Here is a 14,606-nt window from a genome sequence, read left to right on the forward strand (position 1 = left end):
AGCATCTAAAGACAGGAGTAAAAGTTTAAATTACGAATATGCAACCATGAGCTTTCGCTTAGAAAAACATATAAACACAACAGGGACTATGAAATAACCTCAGATAGGTTTTATTGCTCACAAACAAGTGACAGTCACGCAGACTTGCGTTCCTCCTCTACTGTGAGCCTTAAGCATAATCCTTTCTTGTGTTTACAAATTAAGCAGGACAAAATATCTATCCTGCAAGCCAGTTCACAAAGATTAATTGAATGCAGACTAGCAGGAGAATATCAATAATTAACCCTCTGCTCCTAAGTTTATAGTCTAATAAAGCACAGGCATGAAAGTAGTCAGGAATATGAAGTGTATTTCACCTAATCTTATCCTCAATTTCAGCAGCAAGAGACCTCTCGTAATCACACCCAAGGAAGGGAAATAAAAGTTACAAGAAGTATTAGATGGGAAAATGGTAGTATTTCTAAAAACTGCTGCATACATTGATAACTTAATTATGTTATTCATACTGTTTGATTTCCAGGAAAGCAAGGCAAGATGTTTGAAGTCATGATAAGGAATACAGAAGCAATATGCCACAAAACACATTAGGAGAAAAAGAAGGATTTACTGCAATCTGCTCCATCATAGAGACAATCAAGTAATCAAGTAACTCTCCAGGCTTTTTTTTTTTTTTTTTTTTTTTTTAATAAGGGTCACAGGAAAAATCTTCTCTCTGAGACACAATTTGGTGTTATCTGAAGACAGCACGAACTCCTTGGGCAGAGAATCATTCTTAAGCCTGCCTTCAACGGGGCCTTGCCCATGCCATTATATTTTGCTGCAAATCTGAAAGACTAAAAGTGAGGCAGTGCTGAAACAATCTGTCCTACTCTATGCTGACTGCAAAGTCAAGGTCAGTACTGGGCAGTATAATGCAATTATTGATAACAGTATTGTAACACAATAGCGTTATTAGCTGGGGAAAAGCTGGGAAACAGCCAGGAACTTTCCCCAGACCACAGAAAATAGAATACTAGCACCTGTCACTAGAAGTCTTTAATCAAACTATCTGAAAAGGTAAAGAAATAGAAAAATATACATATACTATTTTAACCTTCTCTTTCATCTGTGAAAAAAGATGTAATTTATGAGCAACTAGCTCACTGTCTTGAAGTCTCTGTAGGCAGCTCAGCAGCAAAAGAGTAACAATCACATTTGAAGCAGTGTTATTGCACATATTCACTGTATTTAAGACACTATTTAACTTGAAGTTATTATTACCTGTCCAATCTTCCCAAGTTCTAATGGTTAAAGAGCAACCCCACAGTAAAACTCAGGAATAAAGCTGCACTATCCAAGCCTGTAATTCAATTCATGGCCAATTTTTCAAAAGCACATAGCTGGTTAACGTGCCTCATCTCACGCTCAGTTCAAAACATAGGCACTAGCTATTGAAAAAAAATTAGAACAAAACACCATCAATTCTCTGTAAGTCATTTTAAGAACACTGGTAAAAACATTAAAAACAGCTCCTCCACAATAAGCAGTCTGTGTCATTGTAACTGTATAATAAAACTGTTTTCCACAGCCTAACTTGGCCACCTACTAGGAGGCATATAGGTGAGAACACGAGACATTCATTCCCCAGCCTTTTTATGCTTGTATTGGTATTATATGAACTCAAGAAACCTTAATTTTCAGTTTACAATGCATTTTTCTCAAGAAAAGTAGTTAACTTGTAATTCTGAAGAAAGCACAAACCTAAAATGTGCCATGTCATTACTGTGCTGAACTACCGCGGTTATAATGCAAATGTTGTCTCCCAGGCTCCAGGTACTACAGCTGCCTTTGCATTAGTTCTATCAGCATCGCTGTTTGCTGGTGCAGTCACTCTTCTTGCGTTTAAGTAGAGAAATCCCAGATAAACAAGTTTTAAGCAGTATGGAAAGTTCCTCAGTGTCTCCTCACCCCATTCTCTAGCATGGACTAGTTCAAATAACGTTTCTGAAAAGTTCTGCCTTCATTCAGAAGCCCATTATTCCACAAGCATATACTATTAACCTGAGAACAAAATATTTTCTATTACTGCCATTTGGAACATTCAAACAGAGTCTAGTTGGAGGCCTGTAACCAGTGGTGTCCCCCAGGGGTCAATACTCGGTCCAATTTTGTTTAATATATTCATTAATGACCTGGATGAGGGGACAGAGTGTATCCTCAGCAAGTTTGCTGAGGATACCAAACTGGGTGGGGTGGCTGACTCCCCAGAGGGCCGTGCTGCCATCCAGCGTGACCTGGACAGGCTGGAGAGCTGGGCAGAGAAGAACCTAATGAGGTTCAACAAAACCAAGTGCAAGGTCCTGCACCTGGGGAGGAAGAATGCTAGGCACCAGTATAGGTTAGGGGCGGACCTGCTGGGAAGTAGCTCGGAGGAGAAGGATCTGGGGGTTGTGGTAGACAGAAAATTATCCATGAGCCAGCAATGTGCCCTTGTTGCCAAAAAGGCCAATGGAATCCTGGGCTGCATAGGGAAGAGTGTGGCCAGAAGGTCAAGGGAGGTCATTCTCCCCCTCTACTCTGCACTGGTGAGGCCACAACTGGAATACTGTGTCCAGTTTGGGGCTCCCCAGTTCAAGAGGGACAGGGAACTGCTGGAGCGAGTCCAGCGAAGGGCAACTAAGATGATTAAGGGCTTGGAGCATCTGCCTTATGAGGAAAGGCTGAGAGAGCTGGGACTCTTTAGCCTGGAGAAGAGAAGGCTGAGGGAAGACCTTATTATGGCATACAAGTATCTAAAGGGTGGGTTGAGGAGGATGGAGCCAGGCTCTTTTCAATGGTTCCCAGTGACAGGACGAGGGGTAATGGGCACAAGTTAGAACACAGGAAGTTCCGTTCAAATACACGGAAAAACTTCTTTACGGTGAGGGTGACAGAGCACAGGCACAGGCTGCCCAGGGAGGTTGTGGAGTCCCCTTCTCTGGAGATTTTCAAGACCCGCCTGGATGCAGTCCTGAGTAATGTGCTCTGGGCAATCCTGCTTTAGCAGGGGAGTTGGGCTAGATGATCTCTAGAGGTCCCTTCCAACTCTGAAACTTCTGTGCGATTCTGTGAAACCACTAAAACGAAGAACAGTCGCAAATTTAATAACCGCATTTTAGAATATACTCACCCTGGATTATAAAGCATAACCGCTGACAGGTTCTCACAAGATTTTGAAAGATCTGTCATAGACAAGCTGAAGGAAGACAGCAGTCCACTCTAATAACAGACCATAAGATAAATGTATTAGGCAAACACTGATGTGCTTACAATCTCTTGTTTTCTTTCACTTGACAAAGTATTAACTAATGTATGTGAAGAAAATTAAAAAAGTATTCTATAAAAATCAAGGTATGTCTATATTAACAAGTTTAAATTTCCCCAAACACTGATTTAATCTCACCTTTCTTTTTTCCCTTAGCTTAGCAGCTTCTTTGGGGTGGTTAAAGCGAAACATATTGGTTCTTCCAAGTAATATAACGGCACCTGATGAAAAAAACACACACCATTGACCAACAACATACAGGACCTGAAAATGCCAAGTAATTTTTCTAACACGCAATATGTAAGCAGAGATTCCCATTAAGCAAGAACAAAATGAAAAAGGATTTTGACAATTCAAACGCATAACGATACAGTCACCACTATGTTAACTGAGGTACATAGTTTACTCCTTCCTCTTCCTACTTAAAAAAAAAAAAAAAAAAAAAAAACCAAAGAACAAAAACAAAAAACAAAACAAAACAAAAAACAAAAAAACAACAACAAAAAAAACACCCAGATGTTCACACACACAAAGTTCCATCATGGACATGCAGTTCAGTTAAAGAATAAATATAGGTAGAGGAAGCAGAGGAAGCAGCTGCCCCAGTTTGATCTATATACTCTTCAACAGCGCTACTTTGGAAGCCTCCAGTAGGTACAATGGGAATGTCCATAAACGTGACTAAGAACAAACTTGTCCACCCACGACTGATAGCGGTCAGGTTTGAATCCACCTACACTGAAAGCTCCAGATTTCCATAATTTGTACTCTCACTTACCTTTTTCTTCTCTATGTGGAACAACACTGAATTTTATCATCCCTCAAAACCGGATTTATTTATTCCCAATAGCTATTTTCTGAGGGAAGAGCCTTGAATAATTGATATTGCTCAATGCACATCCATTATTGTATTTAATCAGTTAAGGTACAGGTCACAAATAATGATATTCTGGGCAAGTCTTATCACATTTTAAAGAATATGGCACCAAAATTAATATTTTCCTAAGAAGCATATTGTCGTTGATGTCTCACTACTGGAGAAGACATGGAAGTCTTCCAAGATAACCACCACAGAATCAAGCATTTATCTGTTTGTCAGTATGAGCCATTTTTAAGAAGAAAAAGGATTCCATTACACTCAAAGTACAAAAACTGCACTTCAGACAAATTCTTACCATATGAGAATGAAACGCTGTCCTTAATAAGGAATGCTCCCTTTAGAATTAGCTTAATTAGGAATATCAACCCACATAAGGTCATCCAGTCTTGGCAAATAAACAACAAAAAGCACTATAGTCACAACATCGCTTATTGCTGTCTACACAACACCTCAATTTTGGACCATATGAACAGTTTACCTCAGTCTAATCTTAAAAAGAATTACCTTTCATAAACCTGTACATCCATTTGTATTGCAAAGTCATTTTGATACCACCTCTAATTTATATGATGACCTTTCCTTTGAGAAGTGCATTGGGCATGCTTTTTATGGAAACAATTAAAAGGGATCCCTAACGATCATGACTGCTGTAGTGAAATGGCTAAAACTATTTTCAGTCTACCACTGCTTCATGTGCTCACAGTTGTCCCCAACATTTATCTGTTCCACTCTTGCTGACTGCCTGGAAGGGGATTTTGTGACAGTGAGGGCTTCTACGTAATTCCTTCAGTTACTTTCAAATGAAAATAAAAATAATGAATTGTAAATACGTTTGACCACTTTACTAGATGGAAGCAACTTAATTAATTTCAGAATGAATACAGTTACAGTTATGTGTTCCTAACTTCATGAATTTAAAAGAAAACGGGAGAGCGCGCCTTAACAGCAAGCACAGGACAGTCAAACCCAGATGATGGATCATATGAACAGGTTTCTCTTTTAGTCATCCTCCGAATTCTAGGATCATTTTTGTATTATTCCATTATTAAAGAAAAACTCTACAGTCTTAATTCCCACTTGACAGAACTTAGATAAGCATCAACATCAAAACCTCGTTAGGAAAAAAAAAAGTCTGGACAAAATCATGCAGTCAAATATTTCCTGAGCACCAGGTTCGATTGTCCACTGTTGTACAACACGGCTCTCCATCAGCATGCAAGTATGCAAAGTGCAGTGTAAATGTTGTCATGGAAACATAACTGGATTTGCTATGGGGTTTGCTTTCCATTTATTTATTGTAAGCAACAATTCTTATTCTCCTCAAATGTTAAATGGCAAAGAAAAAAGGTTCGTCAAATACATTGATAGTACTAAGAACAACAACAGCAAAAACTAAGCAAAATAAGTCTTTATCATTTGTGGAGCTCTTATCTCACAATTTAACTGGTTGACTCCAACACATAAATGACCAGAGAGCATAGGAAAAAAAACAAAACAAAACAAAACAAATTATATATATATAGAAGATGAATGACTGTTCAATGTCATCAAGCATCTCTGACCCAAACAGAGAAATATTTTGGAACTATGCAAACACACGTATCTATAGTTAAGATCTTACCAACTTCTAAAAGTCACCTTTTTATTTTTAAAAGTTGTTGTTTTTTTTCTTAAAAAAACTATAAAAAACAAGCAGTGAGAGGTTATGTTAAATACAGAAGGGTTGGCAGTTTGGCCTTAAAGACTGAAAAATTGGTTTAAGTTGAGGATATAATTAAGCTAAGGACAAACTCTAATTGTGAATATTAATTCAGTTACCTCTAGAAATCCTACCATATGTTCTTAAGAACAAAAAAAATATTGTGGTAAGTTACATTTACACAAAAAGGCCACATTAGCCAGAATTCAGAAGTGCTGGAAGTAATCTATGGAAGGAAGCACTAATTAATTACTATGTCTTTTTTTTTTTTTTTAACTCCATGACAGTCTAAAAACTTAACACCTTTTCAAATGAACAGTGATTAATAATGAACGGAAACATTTAAATATATCAGCAGTTAATCAGCGTTACCTAAAGCAGATATTTAAGGAGGCTGGCACTTCATGCTGGGAGACTAAATGCTAACACAGCTAGGGTATGTGGATTGTGCACGAGTCATTAAACTGGTCATTTCATCAGTTTTCCCCACCTGATGTCATAGCTGCCACCTTTCTCTCAGACTCAGTCTAGTTACACAGGCTACAGGTCAGCTACGCAGCTCTTTCACAATTTAGTAACTCAAAGCAACCCTTTCCCTTTCTTTTGAGTTGCAAATTTCTTTAGAGAGAAATTTGGGAGGGGAAAAAAAAAAAAAAAAGCCATGCTTCCACTCTTTACAGTACAAAAATCAAGTTGTTACACATGCCTGGAAGGGGAAAATAGCATCCAAACTTCCACTTTCTTCTGGGGCACATCAAACCTTACTGCCCTTAAAATGCAACAGGATAAAGTAAAGACGAGTCATTGCAACTCAATTCTTGCTGTTTACAGTGTTATTTGCCATTAATGTCAATGTTTCTATTCCATTTATCAATGGGACTTACTCAAAGACAAAGGGGGCTGAGCTTTCTTCCCCCCCCCAGTATCTGTAACAGAAACAAGCACATATGCCTCTCCTTTGCATGAAGAAATAGACATCTTACGAAATCAACGCTCCCTCTCAAACTCCTTCCTTTCTGAAAGCAGACTTTTGAAGGGCTTGTTTGAGTTCAAAAAAGATGCAGGGCTTCCCTTGTTCAACACTGCATTCTTCTTTTATTAGAATAAGCTTACCCTGAAAGCTCCTTTCCAGGAATAGAAAGTGGCATTGTTTTTCAGCAGCTGAGCTGCGTCACAGCCTCACAGGTCTTCAGCTCATTGCTAAACGGAAAGATATTCTGGGTGCTCCTGGTAGATAAAACATCCCGAACCTCTGCTGCAGCACTCGCCAGCCTACTTTTTAGCCAGTCCTTTCCAGACCAATACAATGCACTTTTGTTCCCAGCTGTCCCAGCTGCTTTTTCATTTTCAGATTGTAAAGCTTTTATATTAATATTATAATTCTCTAAACTTCCTCCGTAAGGGTCAGCCTGCCCCTTTTTATCATTTCCCTACAGCTGCAGTGAACAGATACTCCTGCTGAATCTCCTGCTATACAAGAGGATTTGGCAACAGTGTGAAGTAGGACCGACCTGAAGCTTGGGGAGAGGGGCAGGAAGGGTGTCTGACGTTATTTCAGTCCTACAGAGACCAATATTCTTTTGTTTATATTACAGCAACCTAAGCAATCTGGCATGGAGTTCATTTTACGTATAACGTTGAATGAAATCAAAGGGTAACTATCAATTCATACTCAAGATCGTGAAGTGGCTTAACTTAGTAAGAATTGTCTTTTCACCACATGGTAATTCTTTGACAGAACAAAAACTCTGCGGCTCTTCTGATGGTTTTGAGCTGTAGTTGAGAAGACATGGAATTAAAACTAATTAAATCATAACCCCTTCCTATACACACAGATTTTTTCAGTTTTGTTTGCCAGGAAGAAACAAAGATGCTGTATCGAAAATGACACTACGTTAGTAATACCTTGGTTTAGGTGTGTGGCCTCTGTAATCTGAACACCATTCACAGAACACTGCGCTCCATTCAGTGGTATTAGATTCACAGTACCGTTGAGATTTTCAAAGATGCAATGCTCACTTTCCAAATCAAGGCCATGAAGAACTAAATACAAAGACATACAATAACATAATTAGTCTCAACAACTAGTAAAATTAGCAAGCTGATAATTATTTATTAAGGACATACTGCACTACATATTTGAGAGTATCTTTTCTCTTTATTCCCGACAATGGGTTGTTTTTTTTTCTTCCTTCATCCCATCCTGCATGCCTTAAATGTCAACTCTGTTCATTGTTTTATTGTAGTGGAAAGAAGTGTGTTGGATTGCTTGGGTGTTTTTGGTGTAATGTTCTTTCCTCCTGTGTTTTAGCAGTAGATTAGTAAATGCTTCTTTCCTTCTGATAGCAAACAGTAAAAGTAAAATTTACGTCTTTGTAGAGACAAGGGTTTTTTGACTGGTTTCTGGGAAATAATGAAAGCTTCTTGACCTTAAAGCAACTACGCTTAATCTGAAGAGACAGGATATAATCTCTGATTGTAGACTAACAAGGGTGTCTGAAATAAGGTTCTTATGTTCTATTATATTCAGGCCTTTTATGAATCAGTTATACTATTTTCCGTCTCTTTTTCAGCTAAGGTATGATTATCTTTACCTGTATTGTTTAATATCACAAAACAACACAAGCTCACTAGTTTAATGAAATTTATATAAAAATTTTAATCCAGGCATCTTTTGACCCACAAAAATATACCAAACTAAGTTATTTGACTCTGAATCTCTCACTTGAGAATTAAAGGATGCAGTTTATTTAGTGGAACTGCCTTCAAGCAATGTATGCGACCAGATCAGTCAGTCAGTTGCTTTGCTAAGTGAATAAGAAAATCGGTAGAAGCAGCATACCTACTTTTTACCAACTTCTAGAATTTTCTTCAACTCAAATCTAAAGTCCAAAGACTGCTTTAGGTGTAACAATGTAACACTACTGTCATTATACAAAGGTTAAGAGAATGACTGTGTAGTAAATGTGACAGGTTTCTGAAAAAGGAAGGTATTTTTACAAGATGCTATTTCAAAAGCAGCAAGAAATAAGTTAGTAAACAAGCACACGAATAAGCACACGAATAGGCCCACAAGCTATTTTAGAAGCATGATCCTTGAAGCAAATCCTATGTAATTCATCTCTCAAATTTTCTAAAAATTAAAACATGCAAGAACATACAATTAACTGAAAAAGGGAAAAAAATATGAAACTTTGTTCACATATTGGGATGTTAGAAGAAGGAAAAACAACTGAAAAACATAAAAAAAATGCCAAATTCCATACCAATATCCTGTTCTGTCATAGCATCTTCTCTGCCAACATATGTTTGTCCCTCCTAATTAGGAAAGAAACATGCATTATTTTCAGTTAAATCTCCCTTCCTCCCCCAACAAAGTTGGGAGTTATCCTTCCACTTTCTCAGACTAACCTGAACGAAATATATGTTTAAGCATACATGAAAAAAAATCAGGTAGCATTTTTAGAATGATTTCACAGTCATTATTATACAATATTATTAGCAAATTCAAGTTTCAACTATCCTGTGTAGAACCATCTTTGTAGTTTTAAGGCAATTAATCTAGATTTGGATTTCACGTCAAGCTTTACAATGAGATGAACGACAAACCAATATACATGGCTAGGAATGTTAAACACCTATCTCTGCTTAACCAGTTGACCCTCAGGATAAACCTAAGCACTAAATCAAGAGATATTTGAATTGAACCAGTTGCAACCTCTTAAGAGCTTTTCTTACTACAGAAGAGAAACGTAATGAGCTTTTCTTACTACAGTGGAGAAATGTACTGAGCACGGTATTTAGATAGCAAATTAATACTACTATTTGTCTACTGAAAAAAAAAAAAAAATTACAAGGCACATAAAGGCTATGGAAACACAGATGTGTATTTACCTTCAAGTGGTACAAGATGATACCAGTGCTGAGAAGATCATCATCAATGCCAATGAGATGAGGCAGTTCAGAGTCTAACACAACACCTATTCCTTCTTTCCTCAGAGCCAAAGTTTGTTCCTGCAAAGGACAAAAGTCTATTTATTAGGTAAGCAAGAAATACCACTCTTCCTTCTCTCTCTAAACCACGTTTAATGTAACTTATTCTCTGTTATATCATCAAGAAAAAACGCAGGTTTTTTTATTTTTACATTTTAAATGGGACTTTCATATTTCCACTAAGCATTCCAAGGTTGCTGTTCAGGGAATCTGTGAAGGTGTTATTTGAAAGAAACCAGACAAACAGCTGAATTATACCAGATAAGGAAGATCAATCAAGAGCATAACAAAGAAATGTTGTCTAAAAGCAAGCTACCTACCACCTTGCATAACAGTAAGAATTTAAAACTCGGAATTCAGTATGGCTAAGGAAGAGAAAACTGAAAACTCTTTGGCAATCCTTTAAATAAACCGAACCTTGCACAACAAAACCCCCAGGCATCTGAAATTTGGTAAGCCTAAGCAGTTAAAACATCATCCAATGTAAAGTAAGCATTGAAAGTAGTAAATAAATGCAAGAAATATTTGCAGCACATAGTTTCAATTCTTCAAAACTCCTTTGGGCAACATTGTACAGCCACCTGTAGGAGGAAGCATCATTCAGCAGGGATACAAGTGGGAGACTTCAACCTTGGATAAAATAGCACGTGATGTAGTATTAATCAGACAGCCTACAAAATAAATAAGAAATTATTAATTACAGTTTGAAATACGTTTTAGTATTTATAAAGTTTATTTTTCCAGTTGAAACAAAATCCTGACTTCTAAGCCCAGAAGACAACGGCAGCAGAGAGTGTGAACGTGTACACACACTGCCTTTCAAAATGAACGTGTTTTTCTACCTAAAACAACTAAGCCCTTACAAGCCAGGGAAGAGTGACAACCCAGGAAGGAGAGGCAATGTCAGCAAGTATCGCTTCTGTGTATTATAAGGCGCACACTTTTCTCCTGGTGCTAGTAAACATGGAAAATAGGTTTTCTGACAGGAGCGTAACTACTCCTTTTCCAAGTCATCAGCATACCTTCTCCAGAGCCAACCAAGAAAATACACTGTTTGCAAGAAAAACACTGATAAATTGTTATACATATTTTCCCAAGCAGACCGACTTGACAAATTTGAAAGAAGAAAACAGATGCAGCATCTCATTTGCTTGCATAGTACAAAACGGTGTCAATATTGATACTGTTTAAAAAATTCGAAGTATGGATACACCTGAGGCAGAAGAGATGAAGACGCAACGTACAAAAGACACTCCAAAACAAAACCAAGAAAGCCCACTCTGGTCGCAGATGAATTAAGAAGTTCTCCAGCATTCAGAAAGAAAGAAAAAAGCTGTGATTCGCGTTGCCTTGCAGCTCTCTGACATTCAAACTGCACCCACCTATTCCTTGATATTATAAAAGTGTCACCTCGTAAAATCAAAAAATACAGCTTAAATCATTGTTCGAGTGAAAAAGGAATTTCAGTCAAAAATACCTATTGCTTATTAAATATTTATTGAGTAGCATCTACTGTTATACATAATTTATAATGTTCCCGTATGACGAGGTTGAAGACTTAAAACACTGAGGACTGGCGGCCGTTTACACAACTGCTGGCACCTTCGGCCCAATGCAACTGATAAAATATTAAGAGCTGAACATTCTTCCCCAGCTCAACAAAGTATTTGCCGACATCCCTGACTGAGGAAGAAATAGACATCCCAGGAGGCAAAGAAATTATCCCTGGGGGAGAAAAATATCTCACAAATAATTAAGAATAAAGAAAATAAACGATTCTTCCTTTTCCAGTCCTTTAATATTTAACACATTTTTACTATATTCAGAAATAAAGCATGTATAGTTGCGATTTAAACTAGACATGTTGCTTATTCATTCAGATCTAAAATTCAAGAGCACAAATTAATAGAGTTTCTAAACCCTTATTTTGTAAATGACTCCCATTGACACAGAATGCATCCTGTTGATGGAAGCATTCTATCAAATGCAGCGTACAGCAGCTGAGATTAACTACAAATAGAATTTTTTTCTTTAATAATTGTTGTAAATTAGCTTTTATCTTCAGACATGAATTGCTGAAAATCCTGAATCTTAATCAGGTATCTGGAGTAACTGCTAAACTTCAATCATTTTGGCTTAAAATGTAATTCCAGATTCAAAAGCTTCTGCAAGGAAGCCTCCAAACGCCAAACTGTGCCCTTTTGCCCCAAACGGAAATCACAGAAACCCCATCAACAATAGATCTTTATTACTCTGCTCTCCCACGGTGAGAGAAAGAGAAGAAAAAGGCCCGAAAGTAGTAGTCCAATTGCCCCTCTTTCATCCTCGACAGCACAGGAAGGATGTTTCCAAAGGAGGACAGGCCTCTTTGGAAATAAATTGAAGGTCTGTAAACTGTTATAAGGCAGAGAAATGATTAGGTTTAATCCGTGATTTGATTCTCTTTCATTTGTGCAACACGATTTTGAAAAGCAGTGAGTCCATAAGTCAAATGACAAGAGCGGGAAAGGTCACTGTCCCTATTTAAAAAATACTAATTCAGAAAATTTATGAAAACCTCGAGGTACAGTTTAAGAAAGCTGAATGTACCACATGCATCTCAGCTTGAATTATCCTTGAACAGAAAATTGTTCACATACGCCCTCAGTATTTAAGATGCATTCATAGACTGTGGAAAATAAAGCAAGCCAAGTGTTAATCCATAGAGGAGCCCTCCAATTAATATAAACGGCTACTGTGTGAGAAGGGGGGGGGGGGGAAATATAAAAGGTTTTCTTTTTTAGGAGCTGCCACATAAGAAAACACTTCCTTGAGTCAAAGTTAAAATAAGGGTATCGCAATGCATATTTAAATGATGGTCTCTTTGCTCTGACTCAGCAGTCAGAAATATCCCGATATAGTAAATTCATTAACACTTCCGTGCGAGATGTAAGAGCTATTGTGAAATCCCATCCCTTCTGCACTGATGCGTTAAGTTTGCTATATCAACTGATACGGAGGCATTCCCGAGCTCACTGCTAAGATATGTGCTGGGAGTTTAGGAACAAAATCTTTGTGTAAAGTTCGCATTTGAGCCATAGACTTAATCTTCATCATATACAACTGCCCATGATAAAGAACACCTCTAAGATACATGGGATTTCTTTACATATATTTATGTAAATAGACACACAAAGATGGAATTACACAAATTTACTTTCTTAACCAACAGCACGCTACATTAAATTAAAAATTAAATAAGCCCAAAAGACATGTCTAGTATTCTTTGACCAACCTACCAGTAAAAGTGAAACATATGCTGCTACTGGCCCAGGACGTATTAAAGAGTACACGTAATTAGTACACTGCCCTTTTAATGAACAGAACCTCTTGGAGGAGCCTAATTTCTGTTACACTTTCCAACGCAAAAACCCAATTCTTTTATTTAAATATTGAACAGTTAGCTGCTGGCACACAGTCCTGAGAATACACTGTGCAGACACTTTCAGTAAAACATAACATTATGCTGGCTAAGTAAATTGTCCAGATGTCTATATTTAAATTATGCAAAAACGCGTAATACCAAATTAAAGAAATTATGGGTAAAAATGTGCAACAGCAATAGTCTTTGCATTAATATTTAACCAGACTATGCTAGAGCGGATTCTTACACTAACAGGTACTTTGGGTGCATTTGATTTCATTGAAAATACGCTATTATATCTTGAGTTCACAAAAATGTCTGAAGATACTCAGTGGCCCAGCACTAACATGAAGCTCTCTATAAAATATATAGATGTAAACTGTACACAAGGGAAGTTCTTAATTCTTAATTGGTTTTCCTCCAGTTATGTATTCAGTACATTTTGTATTCCCTTTAAATCACTGGAAACAAATGTTTCATACCTACAGAAAAAAAAAAAATTTATACTGCTCAGAATTCAAAGACAGGTGAAAACGCCTATTTCCAAATGTAGCACATCACGGAATTAGGGGAGTAGGAAAGAGAATTATTCAGCAGGAGTTCACAACCAAAAAGCAACCCCTTGCTAAACTGAAGGGCACTGTGGGCACCGATAATTTGCATAGATGCAAGAAATGAACTGGAGAAATGGTGAGAAAAGGGAATTACTTGTAGACAAAAGCACAGGGTGTCTATCGCCTGAGGTTCCATAGCTCCAACAACCACAAACACAGAACGCAAGGGGAGTTTTCTGGGAAAGGATTGCTACCCGCTTGCCCTGTTTTATATTCCAAAATTGGGAACTGTTGAATAAACCCTGCTTCATCTACGGGGGTAATTATTCTGAGCCAGTATAATTTTTCTTTAACAACAGTACAAAGGATGAGAATGTTTGAAGTTTGATTTAAAACCAGATTTCCTAGTATCTTAATGTATATTATCAGTAAGTATACCTTAGAAATTTGTTATCAATAAAAATTCTCAGTCTGTTTTGACTCCTGATTTTTTACTTAAAAAAATTTACAGCAATGAGTTCTTCAGCTATTGTGCATAAAAATCAACAGAAGAAAACACTTCTCTTTCAAATTTACACCTTTTTTTGATATAATGAACCATTTTTATCCCGTGTTGAGGGAGTAAGATAGATCTTACTACTTTAAACTCAAATTAGTGGTATGAAAAAAAAAAAAAAAAAAATTGCCTAATAATTCATTCCACAGCTTTCTTTTTTTTTTGCTTTTGGTGAGTTACCTTTCAAGAGATCTGTGCAAAGAAGTGGCAAACATGGAAGCAGCACTTCTGACTGAAG

General features: G+C 37.2%; 1 protein-coding gene across 7 annotated transcripts in view; it reads right to left on the minus strand.

Moving 5' to 3' along the window:
* KIF16B (kinesin family member 16B) overlaps positions 1 to 14,606 on the minus strand; it is a 151,001-nt gene that overhangs the window by 76,802 nt on the left and 59,593 nt on the right. For all 7 annotated transcript variants that reach the window (XM_082481950.1, XM_082481947.1, XM_082481946.1 and 4 more), the window contains exons 13-17: positions 9,757 to 9,876; positions 9,129 to 9,180; positions 7,768 to 7,905; positions 3,422 to 3,504; positions 3,149 to 3,237 (exon numbers count right to left, since the gene is read on the minus strand). In XM_082481950.1, coding sequence (XP_082338076.1) covers positions 3,149 to 3,237; positions 3,422 to 3,504; positions 7,768 to 7,905; positions 9,129 to 9,180; positions 9,757 to 9,876 — 482 coding nt within the window. The remainder of the gene's footprint in view (positions 1 to 3,148; positions 3,238 to 3,421; positions 3,505 to 7,767; positions 7,906 to 9,128; positions 9,181 to 9,756; positions 9,877 to 14,606) is intronic.

This window comes from Vanellus vanellus, assembly GCF_965231255.1.
Source record: "Vanellus vanellus genome assembly, chromosome: 3".
NCBI lineage: Eukaryota > Metazoa > Chordata > Aves > Charadriiformes > Charadriidae > Vanellus > Vanellus vanellus.